The sequence below is a fragment of the Drosophila kikkawai genome, chromosome 2R (assembly GCF_030179895.1).
Source record: "Drosophila kikkawai strain 14028-0561.14 chromosome 2R, DkikHiC1v2, whole genome shotgun sequence".
NCBI classification, from domain to species: Eukaryota; Metazoa; Arthropoda; class Insecta; order Diptera; family Drosophilidae; genus Drosophila; species Drosophila kikkawai.
In genome coordinates this window covers 9,634,710-9,654,359 of record NC_091729.1, presented here as the reverse complement: position 1 = coordinate 9,654,359, position 19,650 = coordinate 9,634,710, and the positions used below count along the sequence as shown (strand labels likewise).

Genomic DNA, 19,650 nt, shown 5'->3' with positions numbered 1-19,650 from the left:
GACGGCAAAGAAGCGCCCAAACAAAATCAAAGAAAAATAAAACGAAAAGAGAGGACTGCATCCAGACTTAGTTGGAGTATTTTTGAAGAAGGTGAACCCACAGCGAGCCATAAATTATAATTATCGACGAGATTAACTCTTTGCCGCGCCACTTAACTGCGATGACACACGCTCCCAAGACGTCTTCCAGGAGAGGGGTATACAGGGAACTGGAAGAGATAGCCGGAGAGGTGGATCTGACGGCCTCGTCCGCTGAAAGAAAGCCACCGCAGATAAGCAGCAAAGACGACACTAAATCGTATGCGATAGCAGCAAGTAAGATCCAAGAAATGAAAAGGGGTACACGAAGAAATTTCCTATAATTTCGGGATATATTTTCGAAAATTCGTAATCCCAGATTCCTTAAAGTATAAACGAAGAGCTCTTTGTTATGAAGAAAACTAATATTTTCGAAAGATACTCATCAGGGTCCTTGTATCTCAAACTAAGTATGCGTAAAGTTACTTTTACCTACCTCTTAAATTATATAGAAATGTTATTTGTATTATTTCAAGTCTCCAAAGCCCTTCAGCTGCAGTTGTCATACCATTAAGCCCCCATCGGAAATACCCTTCACCGATAATTCCACTCTTACACTCTTACATACCATAATATATAAAAAAAACAACGTACCCCAGAAATGCAGTCGAAAAGGTTGCAGCAACCAAACAGAGAACAGAAACAGAACTTGTATCTCCCTGTGGAGCATTCTTTCTCTTTTTTTGGCGATAACTTTGGACTGGACTGCCCGGCGGCGGCTTCTTCAATTGATATCTCAGGCAAACAAAACGCAAGAAGCTCGAAAAATTTATGACCCCCTGCGGTTTTATCGACGCCTCTGCGACACACAACCCTGATTCGGTTTTCTCCCTTCTTCGACGATTGAAATACGTATGAAAGACACGGGAATCCGGCGATGTCACAGCTAAACAAAAACTATATAATAATGATAATGGGGCGAGAGGAAGAGCAGAGTTCTCTTTTTTTGTTTTTTGTATCTTTTAGCTCGAATTTGCCATGGCAATGAGTCGAGCTGAGATCGCCGGGATACACAATTCCCAGACCCATTTCATTCAGTACGCATTTCATTCATGGCTGCGATTCGAGATGCTTCACTTGTATTTGTTGGTTTCTAGTATCTGTATCTGTGCATCCCCGTATCTCTATCTGAGCGCCGATCTCGTTGCGTTGGTAATTTTTTCAATTTTTATAGTCGTCGTCTTGGGTCGCCAGCACTCTTGACCTGCCGCTGGGTGCAAGATAACGATTCGTTCTCCCCGCAGTCTGTCCCGACTTATGACACGCCACAAAAGCTAATGCTTAATTATGGCAAATTGCAAATCGGGGCCGTAAAAAAATTAACACGAATTTCATTTGTGTGTGCATTTGCAGCGCGGTTCCGTTGCAACGCCCCAGCTAAATATTTTAATTAGCTTCGACGATCATAAAACCCGGGAGGGGAAACTGTGTCGTTTTACGATCTGCCAGAAGCAGCAGCTCCACTCGGCAGTAGTAGTGTGTTTGTTGTAGTTGTGTTCTTGTGTCGAAAGAGTTTGCACAATGGAAGGCCTTAAAACGAAAACGCATTAAATTTTAATCATGAACTCGCTCTCGCCTAACTGGAACATAAACAGGGATCACGGATCAAGTTCGGCAATGAAATTCGAAACACATTCTTTTAGGACTGCAAAGAGATTAGTCAACAAACATTTCAGGTTTACTACTTTTTGTGGAGAGTTTTTGCCTTTGAGCTCTTTGCAAATAGGTTTTAAATCAATAGAAAGCGGTAAAAGTCAGAGGACCTAAAACAAGGGGGAGGTGATTTGAGTTCTCGTAGGTAAGTATCCCATTTTTATACCCTTGCAGGGTATTATAATTTCAGTCAGAAGTTTGCAACGCAGTGAAGGAGACGTTTCCGACCCTATAAAGTATATATATTCTTGATCAGCATCAACAGCCGAGTCGATCTAGCCATGTCCGTCTGTCCGTCTGTCTACCTGTCCGTTTCTACGCAAACTAGTCCCTCAGTTTTAAAGCTATCTGAATGAAACTTTGCATATAGTCTTCTATATACTCTCACTGCTATATATGTCGGAACGGGCCGGATCGGACGACTATATCATATAGCTGCCATACAAATGTTCGATAAATTTGTAGAAAAAAAATTATAACTTGGCTGTTTTTCAAAATTTTTGCATCATTTTTGGGATTTGGCCATTTTATATTATTCCAGAATTTTGGTAAAAGCTTTATGAAAATCGGACGACTATATCTTATAGCTGCCATAGGAACGATCGGAAAATGAGTAGGAAAAAAATTATAACTTCGTTGTTTTTCGACATATTCTTATCTACTTTTAGAAATGAGCTTCTTTTATTATTTCAGAATTGTGGTAAAAGTTTTATGAAAATCGGACAACTATATCATACAGCTGCCATATAAACGATCAGTAAATGTAGAGAAAATGTATAGCTGGGAATGTAAAACTGTAACTGTCAAACTGTAAACATAATAAGTATATGTAAAATGTAATGAAACTCTGTTTTGTGAGTGTTTTCAGTATTATAATCTATAATATAAACATCAAAAACAATCTGCAAGGGTATACAAACTTCGGCGTGCCGAAGTTAGCTTCCTTTCTTGTTATTTTGGTCTTTTGTTCCCTTTTAAGAAATAAATAGAATTTAATAATATTTGTCTTTATTTGTATTTGATTCTTAGTTTTATTTACTCAGTTTGAAGTAGATGATTAATCTTTCTATTTTAAAATATTCACTGTTTACTTGGGTGGCTTATAAGCTTCCTAATCAAAACTTCCAAGAAAACATAGAGGTCTCCATGAAGATCATCATCACTCGGATCACTAATGATTGTCGGGGCTTCCTGCCTTCGTTTGGGCTACTCGAGTCGATCAATCGTCCGAAACCCATAAGACCCCAATGTCTGCATCCCCATTTCGAATTTTTTTTTTTTTATAAATTCTCAAATTATCAGTTTATGGCCGCCTTTAGTTTTATGAACCGATCACGTACTAACCATTCAGACGCGATCATTTCGCCAGCGCCTCTGCCAATGCCAACGGCTCTGCTAAAAATCTGTCCCTCATTCTCAGATGCTACAGTGAGCACTCGTTTAAAGGAAACTTTGGCTACAGTAAGTTATTGATTTCTTTGTTAAATAAAATTAAAAGTGAATGTAATATTGCAAATCAATAATATTCTAGGAAATTAAACTACCGTAAATCGAATTTCTTAAGGCTTAAACATAATTTTTTATCAAGCAGACTTGCCAAAACCCTTTGGGAATCATAACGCTTTTATTGAGACGATTTCGTTTAAAGGAAAACCTTCTTATTTCGGATTTGATTTTGAATTGATTCGTTAATCTGAGCAGTGATCCCTGTTTCTTTTCTATTTCCGTTGCCATTTCTGTGTTAACCCCTTGCTGTCCCCGTCTCTCCAATTCGCCTGCGTGCGAATCTCTTGGCCGGCTTAGTGTGTCCGTGATCCCCCCTGCCGCCTTTAACCCCATCGTTTGCTGCCCCCGAAGAGTTCCCATTGTTGTATTTGAGGCCGGAGCCGCTTCGGTTCATTTTTAGCGCATTTTTATCGACTGCACAGCTAATTAAAAGTGAAAAAGAACATCGAAAAGAGACTAAACAGCGGTTCCCGAGGGTCTTCATGGCGCTTTTGGTTTGGTAAAAAATTTAACAAATTATTTAATGATAGATGGCTGTTAAATTGACTGACCCGTCTGGATCTTAAACAATGGCTTACTGGCGGGCATTAAGTGATTAGATAGAGAGGGGACTCAACGAATCGATCGAAGTGGCTTGTTATGGGATTAGCCACAGCTAAATTCGATGAACTTTTCATTTTCCATACCCAATGGTAGTACTCGAGAAAATCCCCATATGAAAAGGGCAGGCATAAAACAAACAAATGACAATTCGAACCGTTTCGTAATCCCCGAATGTCGCACAATTGAAATATGTAATTAATTATGCCCATAGGCGGTGGTCGCCTGCTGTTTATTTTTCTGCTACCAGAAAACAACAACAACATCGAACAAAAAACGAAAGCCGAAAACCAAAAACCGAAAAACAACAAACATTTTTTCGATAGAAATCTACAAAACTATTTGCCACACACTGGCAGAGGCGAAGTTTGGAGTTTTGGGGGCTGAGGGGACCGCCAGCAGCTTGAAAAGCGTCGCTTTTTTGTGTTTTTCGTTTTTTTGTTGCTGCTCATATTTCGATTTTAATGAATCCACTCTATGATTATCTTGATTACGAAATAGTTCCCAAAAAAAAAGCGCCACACAAATAAACCATTCAAATGATATACTCACGCCCACTCAGCCCATAGCTAACAACAAATATAAAAACAATAACAAAAGCATATATAAATGCATGAATGCATGAAGAGTTATCGCTATCCCTATCTCTGTCGTCTGCTGCCGTCTCGCCTGGTGGTCGTTTCGTCGGCAAACTACTGAAAATATTAATTAAAAGCCATAAACCCAACAAAATGTTAATAAGCAGCTACCATCCCGTGCATTTTCAACTCGAAATTCAAATGAAAATTAAAGCAAATGCAAATTTTACGAAGAATTTGCTAAAAGGTGAGCTCCAAATTTTGGGGAATAATGTTAGGTCGTTTGCTTTACCCAGATAGTAATTAATATTAAGAAAAACCTAATTAAATCGTCTAGATTATAAACCTAAACTTCTATAGCATTGAGAGTATTTATAAGACTTATATGCAAAGTTTCATTCAGATAGCTTTAAAACTGAGAGACTAGTTTGCGTAGAGACGAACATTTCTAGATCAACTCGGCTGTTGATGCCAATCAATAATATATACTTTATAGGGTCGCAAATGTCTCCTTCACTGAAATTATAATACCCTTCACGGATGTAAATAGTTTTCTCTTTGCTTGTTTTATTTTACGCAATGCTTAAATATTTCCTTTTTATTTTATTCATCATTTTTATTAACCCTGTGATAGTTTATATTTATCTAGATTTTTCTTCATTACACTTCACTAAATTAGAATATTTAATTTGGTAATTTGAAACACAAACATTTTGTATTTGTGTGGTAATTATGCTGGCCATATCCCAGTAACGTAATTATATCGCTTGCCATTTTATAAATATTTTTGTTTTTTGTTCCCTGTCCTGATTTATTTCACGATCATTGGAATGTAGTAGCCATTGATTTTTATTGTTTGCGCTAGTTAAACTTTTATTGACTTTTAATTTCATTTGCCGTATTTAGTTTATGCTAATGGGATTACAATTTTATGGGAGAGTTGTGGCTTTTCCAATTCGAGTGCCATCTGTGCATATTTTTAGGACCGACTGGATTAGAGTGTGCCGTGCGTGGTGATAGATGATGTGTGAAAGGGATGGATTTACACTTTCAACCCGACACCTTTGAAAGGCATAATATTTTATTTACAAACGCTGGAAATTTTTTAATTACAATCATAAGTCATTGTGGAATCATAGGACAGCACTCCTGCTCATAAATTTCACACTCAACTCATTTCCTGCTCATTATCATATATCCCAGCAATTGTACAAAAACCCCAGGCCCAAACCCAATGCGTTCTGGGTTGGGTTTTTGAAGTTTTGGGGAACCTCAAGCATAAGGATGCACTGAAAGAAGGGCATTAAAAAAAGAAATACTGCAAAATATTATAATAACAGAACTTATGCATTCAGTATAATGCTAACTACATTCAAAATATTATTTATAATTAAAAATATTGTTACTAAAAGTCTATTTAGTAGTTTTACAAAAAGTTTATGGGATTATTTAGCTTGATTTAAGTTAATGAAGTTGTTTTTATTAAACATTATTTTTCCCAGTGTGGAGGATAGACAGCGGGGAAGGCAGAAGCATCCACACTCGTGGCCTGTCCAAAAAACCCACTCAATATAGGGGTTTGGTACTTCGGTGAGTGGGCGTCTTGGGTCTTTGGATAACTGCGTGTGTTTCTGTATCTGAGCGCCGTATCTGTGCCTCCATGTGTTTGTCCATGAGATTTGTGGCCTGGGCGGATCCGGATCCCTGGAGATGTTGGGGAAGGTAATCATGCTGTCACAGTCGCTAATTTCAATTATCTTGAGTGTGCACGTATACGTAATTTGTTTACTTTTGAGCGCACAATCGTCCCGGCGAAGCGAGTGAAAAGAAGGCAAGGGCAACGCATCCGCATCCTTCCAATAAAGTTAAACACGTACATTAAAGTGCATTTATAAGTTTCGTGATTCCCTTGGCCTCCTCATCTTTTTCGGCTTTGGCTTGACAATCAAAATGTCATTTCATTTCGTTTGGGAAGCTCGCAAATCCGCAATTGAGACGCAACTTACATGTCATTAACAAGGCTTAAGCCAAACGACATGACAGTCAAACAGGCAGTCAGTCAGTCGTGAGTGACAGAGAGGGGGTGTGGGTGGGGCGGTAGAGGGAGATAGGGCCAGGAATCGACAAAGCCAATGTCAACATTCCCGCCTAGATAATGCCGAATGCACTGCAAGGTTGCCAAACTTCTTGAGGTGGCCAGTAATGTGAACTCGGCTCGGCATCTTTAATCAGGCCAGCTTAAGTTGTAAAATAGTAAACAATTTGGGTAAACAATATGTGGATCAATGAGTATGGGTCACATAGTTTTCAGGTTATTGATGGTATTTAGAAATTAACTTTTCGCCACTATAAATTACATGAATTTGTACAAAGAATACTTGATAATTACATTCTTTGGTGCTCATTTATTTAATTTAATATATGTAATTTAGAGCCTGGTTTAATTTGACCCATTACTAGTCCCATTTAGAAACCCTGCGCAGTTGCCGCACTTCACTCAGAGTGCTAATGAAGCGTGGCAACCGGGCAATGGACGGATATCTCACCTCTCAAGCAGAGCAACTCGCCCCGACTGTAAATTGGCCAATTATCAGCATTTGAAATATGGTTTACCTGCCACAATTCTCCCTTCTCCTCTACCTGCATTCCTTGGCCATAAAAGGTGAGCCAGCGGTGAGCAAGCGGCATCGAGAATCGGGACTTGAGAAGGCAACACATATATATACACATAAATATACATATATATGTATATATATCCAGCGACAAACGCACTTTGACCTTTCCTTTGCTGGCAAAGACAATGCACATTGTCTGCAAGTGGGAGAGAGATGCAGCGTCCACACCTGCCCGCTCCTAAATGCACGCACAATTCCTTTATAGAAAAAAAAGATACACACCTTTATTTTACACTTCCCGAATGTATATCTTTTCTGAGCACCGGCATTAATGAACCGACTTCACACTCGAAAAACTACCTGGGGTAGAAAAGTTATTGATTATTTAACAAACGCTGGGAAATTAGGCAGCGATTTATAGAGGAAAGCCCTTTCGGATATGCACTTTGATAAATTAATACAATATCGTCTGGGCTGGCCATTCAATTGATTTCGAAATTCATTAGCGCGCCGGTAACGGACTAGCGGAGCAACGGAGGCGTCTATGATATAGGGACAGTGTCCAATATCGGGGTCTCCACTTTGATTTCTATTCATCGCATTGGGAAACGCATATTCCCATTTCTATTCTTTTTTTTTTTATTCTTGGCCCAGAACTGTGTCTGGCTTTATTGCAGTTTGGAAATAGATGAGCTAACAGCTGGAGAGTGAGTGCGGCACTCGAGCAGATTAGATAGCAAATGGTCGTCGTCCCCTTCTAGGCATCCGAGGGAGTTGGAGGGTACAATGGATCCAAGGGGGCAATCAGATGCAACAAGTAGGGATTATCTGGGGCTCGAGATGTTTTCAAGTTCCAATGGAAACTATCCGAGCTAAGCAGCACAAAGGTTGGCAATTTGTTGGCTTGACAACCTGAAAAAGAGCTTAAATTATGGACAAATAAAGCAACATTAAGAAGAGTTGGTGGATAAACATTTTGAACATAGAAAATGGACTGCGATTCGGTTTTATATCGATTCGATTGGAGACTTTTTGTGTCAATAAAGCGCAGCCCGAATTTAAGCTCATTTTTCACTAATCCAAATGATGTGACTTTGTCGTTAGAAAAACTATCAGTCAGCTTAAAAACATTTGTTAGTTTTCAATATTAACTTATTGTAGTGTGTTGGTTTTAAATTTTTGTTTACATAACTGATAAGCAGGCTTTTACCTTAAACTTTCTTCGATTATTCTAAATTTAATATTTTAATTATTCATTAATTGAAAAATACCCTTTATTAAATGTGCATTTCTTTTCAAGACAGAAGTAGCATTATTTATGGTGCAATGTGTGAATATGCTAATTTTGTCATTTGTGTTTCAACTTAAACGTTCCAATTCACAAGTAAATACTATACAAAGAAATAAAGATTTTTATTAATAATTAATATTAATAATTACAAACTAAAGAATCCAGTTAACAGCTAATATTTGTATTCAATGTAAAACATAAACTAAGAAACAAAACAAAATTTGCTTTGCCTTGATGAAATGGCGATAAATAGATGTTGATGAATATAAATATGATGATTTTTTGTCAATAATTTTTTGTTAATAAAAGTATGATCTTAAATGTTGATAAAGAAGATGCATCAACAAATTCCGTGCCGTTCCCGGTCTACACTCAAAACGGGCGGAATTGGACCACAACAAACCGAGGCGGCGCGTAAACAAACGCCAATGCGTTCCACAGCATGCAACAAGCGGTGACGAGTGAGAAACGGAACACCCGAAGCAGCCGCACGAAGCGCAGCCGAACCCGCCGCCGAAGTGGACTTCGGGCAAGCGGAAACGAAACAAGAATTCGTGTTCAGTCGCGATTTTTTCGTCGGTCGGGTCGCATGTGCTAGGTCGTACCGTACCGTACCGGTGGACGTTTGTGTTCTTCGGTGGATGTGGATGGTTCGTTCGTTCCGGGTAGCGGATCAAAGTGGCGCCGTGGACTCAGATATTCTGGTGAATAGAAGAATTCAAACGAAACAGCCTAGTCTCAGGCGGTGTGTGCTAACCGAAAATCGCGAAATGAGTGCAAATCTATTTTAAATGGTGTGCAATTAGGGGAAGGGGAAGAAAAATACTTGACAAAATGCATTCGTGCGAGATGCGTGGCATGCCGCGGCGGTTGCAGCCTCACCGTTTATCTAATGAAAGCGAAATAAAAATCAGAAATAAAAACAAAAATAGAAACAATCGAGGAGCTCTTGGCGACAGTCTAAAAATAATCAAACTCGATCGCAGGAGTCGGCCGCTGGTGAATTTCCCGATTTTCCCACTGCTCCCGCTGCTCCTCGCGGGATTAAATGGATTAACACAAGTTGGAGCGCTCAAGGGTAAGTGTCAACAGATGCCTCTGCAACTAGAGCTGCATGCATAAAAGCTACAAAGACACCATTTGAAGGGCATTATGACAAACTATTTCCTCTCGGAGCCAAAGCGAAAATCCTTTGTGACTATGCCTATGCATATGACTTCCTCCGCCCGAGTCTACAATGCACTCCCCCGTTTATTTATTAGCCTCATTTGTTTCCATTTACGTTTTTTCGTCTCCATCTTTCTGGCTATTTTTGGTTGCAACAACACACCAGCAACGAAGTGAAATTAAGGCACTGCGGTTTATTTATGCCTGCAACGTTCGCTAATGGATTTTAAGGCCGCTTTATAGACAACGCGACATCGACTCTGTTCATAGACCCATTATTCATGCCTCTCTCTCTATGATAGTGCTTCCTATTCTCTCATTCTCATTAGAGATGAACATTATGGGCAGATATAGCCGATTCGGACGTATCTCTTAAAGCAGGGTCGGGGCACCGAGTGTCAAATCATTGAGGTAGAGAGAGTATGTGAGCTTTGTTTTCATAAACCTGAAGCAGCTTCCCAAAACTCTATTTACTACACATTTACTAACTTATAATTTAGCCCTTAGGCCCACCCAAATGATATTTCTTTATCATAATCAACAAAAAAGAAAACAAAGATAATGTTAACCCAGTGAACCCACTTAGGGATCGCATTTGGGCAAACTAAATACAATTTCCAAAGAATACACGGATCGAATTACAAATCGAACTCCAGAGTCCGGACTGAAACGAACCTAAATGCATGTGTAGAAAGACATGTAGAAAACATAGACAGATGAGGGTAACTCGAAACAGAAAAAACTGTATACCCCTAAGGGAGGATCACGGGAAAGATCACTCACCAGAAACCGAACTTTAGATAAATGAGTAATGAGTTTGCAGTTCGTTCGTTCGCCACGAAAGACTAATCAAGCGCGTATACACAGAGATAGGTTTCCCCAACCAATCTTACAGCTGATTACAAGAAAATCAAACAAAGAATAGAGTTTGCGGCTTTTGTGGTTTTGAAATGGAAGTTTGGAGAGAAAACTAAAGCAAAATGGTTTGAGCTTGAGGTTAAAAGCAATGCTCCCTTCGGCGATTTCATGGCTCGACAAATCCTCAGATAAAACATATATCTAAATGAGCTTAAGCCGTCACACCCCTTTGCAACGCTGCTACGCTGAGAATGTTGTAATCTAATGCTTATTAAACGCTTTTTAATGCCAAACCAACGATTCCCATTCCACCGATATCGGCGTGGACACACGCAATTCGGATTTTTGAAGTTGGATTTCGGATTTCAGTAAACATTTAGCACGCAACCTGAGGCTGTAGAGCGGGCAAGACGAGTATCTGTATCCCAGTTCTTCTCCGCTCCTCCCATGTGATGTGGCAAGTGTTGCACGCGACGCTTGGCGACGTCGCTCGTTTCATATAATAAATTGTATAAAATTATCTGCACTGGCACACGACAGGATTTTTCCCTGCCCCAGTCAAGGAGCAACGGGTTCTGGTGGTGTGTGACCAGCGACTCTTGCTTTTGGGTGGTGGTGGGTCAATCGCAGTCGGCTTGAGAATCTGTCGGGGTCATAAAAATTATCGCCCTCAACAAAGTTGCAGGGTTGACAGTGAGGAGGCAGCCAGCAGCAACCTTCTAATGCCACTCTGGGGAGCGTTTTTCCAGCTAACTGGACTCACTGCACTTTTTCTCCTTTTTGTTTTTTTTTTTTTGTGTCTCCGGGGGTGGCAGGGCTCTCTAGGTTTGGGTTTCGCCTTTGTCTTGGCAATTTCTGTTAGCATTTTTCTGTTTTTTGTGTGCCTGCTGCTGCTGCCTCTCGGCTCTTGTGCAATTTTCTCATGTGCATTATGCGAAAATTGGGCTAAGTAGCGGTCTCCGGCTTACTTTCCTTTCCCGGGCGATAGAAATGGAGTCAAGTGCTGTGGCAGCTCCGTAGTATGTTATTTGTTCAATCACATGATTGCCCTACCAATCGCCCGGCACTCAACAAGATCTCCCATTTGCTCCCAGCTGCAGGCTACATAATGAGGGGGGTCTCTGTCTCGGTCTTGCACCGATATGTTGGCATAGAGTTTGGGGGCAGGATTGTGATTGAAAGGCGGGCCGATGTGGGTGGAAAATGGGGTTTTCAACTGGGAAAAGGTATTAAATATGAAGATATATCTTTCATATACTGTTCGTAGAAAACTAAGCAGGACATACAAATTAAAACATAATGTAATGCAGTACATTATAACAATACAGTGAATATAAAACATGCTAAAGGTATTATTGATAAAGAAGTAAATAAAATTAAAATAAATACCCTAAATTATGATTAGCATCTCAAACAATATTTATCCTGTAAGGGAGATACATTTCTAACTTCCATAGATGATCCCAAAGCTTCTTATAGCAAAGCAAATATGCCCTCCCTCCACTGGGAAAATCATTTGACTACTAATTGCTACTAACCATAGCTGTAGCTCTTCTTGCTGCGGCCATTCGATCTTGGGTCGGCTATTTGCCAACCAAACAATAATTAATTATTTAAAACAACAATCCGGGCTGGGCAACACAGAACACAGCAGCAACAGCAGCAACATGGCCAAAGAAAGGCTGAGAGGCGGCGAGCTGGACATGGTCAGCACAGCACAGCGACGTGGTCTGAGCCAAGTTTTGCCTACGCAAAGATTTTTGTTATTTCTTGCTTCCTGGAGATCTGGGACCCAGCTTGACAGCCAGTCCAAATCGCCATGCTGGAGCCGGGGCCGAGCTGGAGTCGGGCCGTACTTGATATAGCCGTGGGTTTTATGTACATTTTGTAGCCGTTGCTTTGGTTGTGATATTAAAAATAAAGGAAAATTAAGCCTGGCAGCCGCGTAAAATGCAAACTTGCATCCGAAATGTTGCAGTTATGCCAGTTGGCGTTTAAAGCCGTTGTTACTGTTGCTGTTGCCGTTTTTGTTGCAGTTTCTGGCCACATTTTTGCATGCAATGCGCCTGGAAAATGGTTATTTCTTTTTTGAGAAGGCGTTACTGGATTTTCCGAAAAGCGTTTTTTTTTTTTTTTTTGGGTTGTGTTGCTTGCTGCCCGTTTATATTCGTTCGTGGTGGTTAGCTCGGAGCAAATCTGAGCTTGGTGAGAAAAAGGTTTGCAAATTGCATTGGAAATGCTATGTGTGAAGGGGTGGGGAATCGCACGGCGAGAAATGGGAGAAAGGAGCCAACGGAGGGGTGTAACTGTAACCGGAGGAGGATATGCAATTCTGGAGAGGTCAATCAACATGGAAATTTGATTCACAAGTTATGGGAAAAGCCGTGAGGGAGATTGGCCTGGCTTATCTTTTGATATTTATTAGAAACAGGCTCTAAGAGGCAGCATTTTGAAAGTTATTAGTTTTAAATTAATTTACTTACCATCTACACCAGATTCTAAACCTTATGCTGCAGCATACACATTTTACAGTTAAGCGAAATGAGTTAGCTGGAAGATCAACAAGTCTCCGTGGCTAATATGTATTTAATTACACAAATCTGAAATTTCCGGCTGCCCCGAAAAGAGGTTTGTCTTTGTCATTGTCATTTATCCTTAAGCAAGTCGTCGGCAGAGATTTGCATATTTGCACTTGATGATGTTGAAGCTGAGCCTGGTTGCAAGTTGCACGTTGCAAGTTGCTGCTGTTGCAGACATACCCGCCAGCAATCGCCATTTGAGTTTGGCTTTGAGTTTGGCTCCGCGGCTGCCTACGCGCGGCGAGGAAATTATGAAAAATTTTCAAAGAATCGCCTTGAGTCATCGTTTGCAGTCAGTTGCCACAACGTTGGCGTTGCATTTTTGTCTCTCTGTCTCTCTGCGATTGGGGGAAGGGGTAGGAGGAGGGAAAACTTTATAATTTGTTAACAAGCCCAAAGAGATCGGCGCCGCTGAGTCCGGGCAATTATGACAAGTTGACAAACGGCTTAATCTCAATCGGGGACTTGCTGTGCGATCTTCGAATCACAGAAGATGAGACGCCCGGCATTTAAATCAATAAAGCAGCGAGTCTCGTCGATCGCCTGGACGTTTATCGCATTCGGGATATCTAATATCGGATGAGGACTTGGACTGGGACTGGGACTGCGACTTGGAGTTCCAGTCGCGCCGAGACCAAGTCCAAGTGCCGTGTTTCAAGTCTTTGCCAGCGAGTGCGACACATGCAAATTGGCCAATGTTGCTAAACAAGTTTCGCGGTTGTTGCTTTTGTGGCTTGTACTCACCTGCGTACGACGACAACAGCAACAACAACAGCAGCAACAACGACAACAAACATGCAAAAATTGGATTGCTGACTCTGCGTGCAAATAAGGCAACAACAACCAGCTCAAGTTGGCTATAAAAAGGCGCTGCCGTTGCAGACAATCAGCCATAAATCTAAATGACTGTCAACCCAGGCGAAACCTACAATGGAGTCTTGTTCTTGCAGCAGCAACATGTTGCCAGCCATCCAACCGCTCCGGCACTCAGTTCTCCTGGACTCGCCGCCGCCCCTCCTCCGCCACGGCGGAGACCCAGACTCATTTGCTGCCATTGGCGGGCCGCTGATAAGACACTAAAATATGCTAAAAAGCTAAAATAAACTTGATATTGATATTGCGGTGGCATTGCCAGTGCCATAAAGCAAAAAAGCATTTAGTTAGGGATCATAGAAGGAATTCAGACGGCGGTGCGGGGTTGCAGAGTGGTTGCTAAATTATGGCAAATGCCGTCGTAATAAAAATTAGGAAAAGATGTAAGCACGTCCTTAAAGTAATAATATGCAATCGAGACAGGAACCATATTTTCAATTCATTTTTAAACTGTCAAATAAATGTCAAAACGCCTTTGACTTTTAAGTGTCTTTTCATTGAATTTTGTTATTAAATATGAGATGAGACTTTTTAAATTTATAACTGAATAGAGAATAACAAAATACTGATTGAACTAATTCAGTTTTGAGTATTTTATTTATTCAACTACATAAAATAAATAAAATGTTAAGGCTTTTTACAAACTTAACCACTTAATTTGTATGCCTATTTTAATTCCAAGTGAATAGAATTGTATAACATTGATTCCCCTAAGTTTGATGAGGCCATATCAAATATTCAACAACTTCATTTCAATCCATTTTCCATAAACCTCTCGAACAAATTACGCATAAATTTCCAACGAGGTTTCTTGGGTAACCAAAGCCGTCGTTGTCCCACTAAAGTTAGACACTTTTAATTCCAGGTATCGCCGTATCGTATTATTTTTATAATTCCTTTTTTTTTGTTAGTTTGTTCTCCTCAGTCGTTTGGGAGTGGGCTGGTAGGCTGCCCACGTTCGTCTGAAGATTTGGTAGCTTTTGCCATTCAACAAGTTTGTCATAAAATTAATTTGGTTTTTAGTTGGCTAGCTGCTGATGAGGATGATGGTCCTCAGCCTGGGCAACCTGCTCTGCTGTGTGGACTGAGATCTTTACTGGTTTTCCCTCTACATTTGCCCCGTGCGTTGTTGATTTTGCTTTTGGTTTTTCTTTCTTTTCACCAAGCTAATTTATTGCACTTTTGCGACGACGGCAAATGGGGAAATGCGATATGCCAATCACTCGAGAGTGCGGCGACACTTTCCCAGCTCTCCGCATTTCACTGCGTGTGTCTTCCCATCGGCGGGGCATGCATTTAAGATAAGGCCTCACTTGTCGCCTTTCGGTATTTCCACTTCAACTCGAGCCGATTCTTCTTTGTTTTTTAGCATGGCATTATTTACATTTTGAAGACTCTCGAAAGACATCAAGCGAGCGGCCTGCATTCGTTTTTTCTTCTGTCTATCCCAGGGATCGTTTCGAATTACAGAACTCCAACTCCAACTCTGACATTTGTCTGTGGAATTGTTTACAGTTTTGGGAAACGCCAGAGAAGTTGGTAAACATTGCAATCAGAATTTAGAACTGGGTTAGACCGGGGCGGAGCGGGTGTGGCCGGGGGAGTAAATATTTAATTAGCAGACGCACCTTGTGGGAAATGATTTGGAGTGTGTGGGTCTCTCGGATTTCTGGGAAATGCTAAAAACCCAACGCCAGGCCAGAGTTAGCCAGAATTTCCAACAATTATTAACCGCTGAAGGGAGCAAAGGAATCTGCGCTGTCTTAAAAAAAATTAATTAAAATTGCAGCGGCAATTAATCAAGTGAGAGAAGGACGAGGGCATGGAATTTGCATAGAACGTTCGGCGTTCGGCGATCGCAAAGTGATCATCTGACGGCTGAGTGATCTTTCTTTATCTGAGATTGATGCGCATCGCGTGCAGGGAAAAACATTCAGCCACAGATCCGATCCACAGGGACCATATCGCGATCTCTGGGCAGCCGCAGCATGATCATTAATAAACCGCTGTGAGCTGTCAATAGGCATCAACGTCCAGCGATCTGCGATCGGGGATCTGCCAAGTCAGCGTTCTGGGGAAACGAGGCGGGAGACGGACAGCATCAGGAGGAGGAGGAAAATATCTCCTTTTCTCTTGGAGATGGCTGAAATCAACACGAGGATCAACTGCGAGGATTGAGTGACAGTGTTTGGCACTCGACTTGGCTCTGATTCGGTTCCACTGTGACAATTGCCAATTGCCTGGCCGATGTGATAACTTCATTTGATGAATCTCAACGGATATCGTTGCGGGAGCCTCTCCTTTCGGATAGTAAACATAGTTGTTCTGTAAACATTCTCAGGCTTTTGAGACAGCAGACACCCAAACATGTCGTTTTGTGTTATAAACAAAAATTCAATAATGCATAAATACGGGGAAACAAACTAAAAAAGGAGGAAAAATTAAAGGAACATGGGAACGAAAGGTGGAGAGTAGACACAGGCCTTTGGGGTTGGCCTTCTGCAACATAAAATAATGATGATGAAAATGTTGCACATGCCGGGGAACCAGGATGAGCCGCTGTTGCCTGACAATGATGAGGCATGATGACAGACCAACAAATCGAAGGCTTCGCAGGTCCAGGCTGCAGGCCAAACTTGCCACCGCTGTTGCTTGTTGGTGGTTGTTGTTGCTCCTGGTGCTGCTGCTGCTCCCTGTCGCTTTCGCAATCGACAGCAATCGTCATCGTTACCACAACACAGTGGAGCACATTGTAAAACATCCGCACAAAAGAGCAAGCACATGGAACGGCAATGAACAGCAGCAATTGCAGCTAAGTGAGGGTAAAAAACGATTCCCAATGGCGATGATGGGAGAATTTGTATTTGAGGAATGTGTGATAATCATGTTTATGCGTAGATGCAAAGTCACGAAGCCAAGTACAACTTTATGAAAATTAATAATCACAGTTTTGTATTCAATTTAAAATATTAATTGTTTTAAAAACTGAATTTTACTCAATCTTTAAGTTATATTTTATCCCAAATCAATCCATAACATTTTTGCTTAGTGCTAAGAAAAGTTAATCCCCTCTGAACATCAGCCTTTAATCCTACGCATCTCCTTCCATATCTTTATGCCTTTCATTTTTATTAACGAATCCTTTTTCATCCAACGCATAAACCTCAATGCAACCTCCCTGATCCCCCCTCGAACCGGCATCAATTTTCTGTCTGTCTGCCACACAGAAAAAAAAAAACACGAAAAAAAAGCGAAAATCTGCCGTCGGGCAGAAATTAATTTTTCATAATTTTTTTGCGCCCCTTTTTTGCTGCTGCTGCTGCTGTTGTTGTTATCGCAACTTGTTCGCCATCGTTTTCCCCTCCTGACGCCGCCATTGACTTGGCAATGTTTTGTGAAAATGTATCCCGACTTTCTGGCCAGGTCAAGGTTGAGTGAGTAAAAGGGGGCAACAAGGGCGGCGGCGGCATAATTTCTTGTGTTATTATTAAAGTTGATTGTCAAATGCTTGGCCCTTAAGTGATTTTATAGGGCTTTAATTGGGCGGCCAGCGGGATGTTTGAAGCTGGCCCAAAGGGACAACGACAGGCAAAAGGCATGCGGCTTAATTACTCACAGTAGCCAGAAGGCAGAAAATATCTTTTCCCTCTTTTTTTTTTTTCTCCTGTTGTCTTGGCCAGAGGGGAGTTTATACCATTCAAGGTGCAAACTTGCGCGCGACAGTTTGTGTTGCTGCTGCTGCGACTGATGCTGCTGCTGCTGCTGCTGTCTATGTTGCTGCTGGGTGACTGTTGACAGCATGACGTGACAACATGCAATGCAAATCGTGTGACACGATGCCCCAAAGGGTTAATGTATAAATTAAATTTTTGCACTCGCAAGGCCAGGCTTACACACTCGTATCTCTATTAGTGGCGATGCTGGTACGATACGTACAAGAGAGGTCAAGACCCCCAATGCGTAGGGGAGACGTAGCAATAACAAGAATTGCCAATAAAGAAGTTGCCTTAACTTGGCTTAGCGAAATTTTCACGCTCTCCCACACACAGCGCACGAGAGTAAGACTTGGAAAAGCAATAAGTAAGCGAAACAAAGACCAGACATAAAAGTTGTATAATTTCGCATTGGCAGGTCTAATCCCACCACCACCAGGTAGGAACCCACACACAATCGCACACCTAAATCCCCCAGAAGACCTGGGGAGACCAGAAGAGTGAGGGACCAAAAGTATTTATGATTATTATATATATTTTTGTTATTCCTTTCGTTGGCCAAAAACCAGCTGCTTTTGATGTTTTCTTTTTGAACAAATTAAATTTGGGCTTTGGGTTGGGCGCCAAAGTTTTGGCAATAAAATTTAACAATTCCCCGCTACAGTTTTTATGATTATCTCTACTTTCTGGAGGACTGACTCGCCGGAGCAACAATTTCCATTTACAATTTCGTTTAATGCGAGACCAAGAAGTTGCCTAATTGTGGCGGGAAAAATCTATTTGCCAGAAAATGGCCGCAAACACAAGGTCAGAGGCAATTCGAGCCGCTCTCAAGGAGCGGAGGAAAGTCAGTGTCGGTGTCTGTTTCTGTTTTTCTTTTTCCCCGCCGCTGGAAAACTGCGTAGGTAGAGAATTCCGATGGTGCAGCAGCAATGGCAGCATCTCACAGCTCAAAGAAAAGAAAATCGAGCCGAACCGAACCAAGTCAAACAAAGGAAAAACAAGAAACGCATTCCCGACATGAGAGAACAGCCAGCAAGTCATAAATTTTCCCCGAAAAAAAACCCAGAAAAACAATAAAAACGAGCCCAACAAAAGGAGAACACGAATCGAAGCAGCATTGAAAAGCAAATAGTCCAAGAACTCAGAAATAAAGAGCCTGAAAAGGTTCCTCCGGAGGCAGGGAATCAGAAGAGTGTGCATCGTAGGTAGGCGGCAGGCAGCACTATTCGATGGATAGATAACTGCACTCGTGGGCCGGGCAAGTATCTAAAGTATCTTAAGTAGGTTTCTGGCCTAGGTAGAAGTATGCAGGTGTCATTTGGCCGCAGGGACAATCGGGGCATAGTATTTATTCGAAAGATTGGCTCGGAACGAAAGACACAAAAAACATATGCTGGAGGAAATGGGAAAGGAGACTGTATTAGGATAAGATATTTGAGGATCTGACAGGGTCTTAAGATCCTTTATATAGATGGAAGAAAGGAAAAGGTTTTTGAAAACTAATTTCTGGAAGGTGCAACTAACCGGAAAACCTATTGTTTATATATTATATACTTTTAGGTAAGAGTAACAAGTGTGTTTTTTCTGTTGGAATTATTATTATTTGTAAGTTTGTGTAGTTGAAAATGCAATTTAAATTACAATAAACTTTGGCAACTTTCTCACTCCCGACAGTTTCTTATAACTCCCCTTTAATAAAATTAAAACCCACACAGTATTCAGCACATACTTCCGTATATATACGTTCATTCAAAGCGAACGGCATTCAAAATGCTACAGCCGAGACTTAATACACTTTGTGGCCAGGCACTTAAACGATCGCTAAACGAACGCATTCGACCAGCCCCGAACCGTATTAATTCGCAGGCTCCTCAAAGAGATACTTCCTCTGCGAAAACCCCGAGCCCAAAACTCCAGACTGCAGACTCCACTTAGCCAAAGCGATCATTCAAATTTCAGTCTTTAGTCAAATTACAGACTCTTTGGGATGCGGATTTGGAGCTGGAGCTGGAGCTGGGGACTCGGCTAAGCCGTTCCCATTCTCCCCGATCTCGAATCCGTATCTGTGCAATTTTGAGCTACAAATTTGGCGCCCACACAGATACACAGACACAAATAGCCGAAAATGGCAGCTAA

General features: G+C 41.3%; 1 protein-coding gene across 1 annotated transcript in view; it reads left to right on the top strand.

Moving 5' to 3' along the window:
* The first annotated feature begins 8,904 nt into the window (after positions 1–8,904).
* Positions 8,905–19,650, top strand: part of robo2 (roundabout 2) — a 44,604-nt gene continuing 33,858 nt past the window's right edge. The window contains exon 1 of the mRNA XM_017166443.3: positions 8,905–9,399. Coding sequence (XP_017021932.1) covers positions 9,156–9,399 — 244 coding nt within the window. The 5' untranslated portion in view covers positions 8,905–9,155. The remainder of the gene's footprint in view (positions 9,400–19,650) is intronic.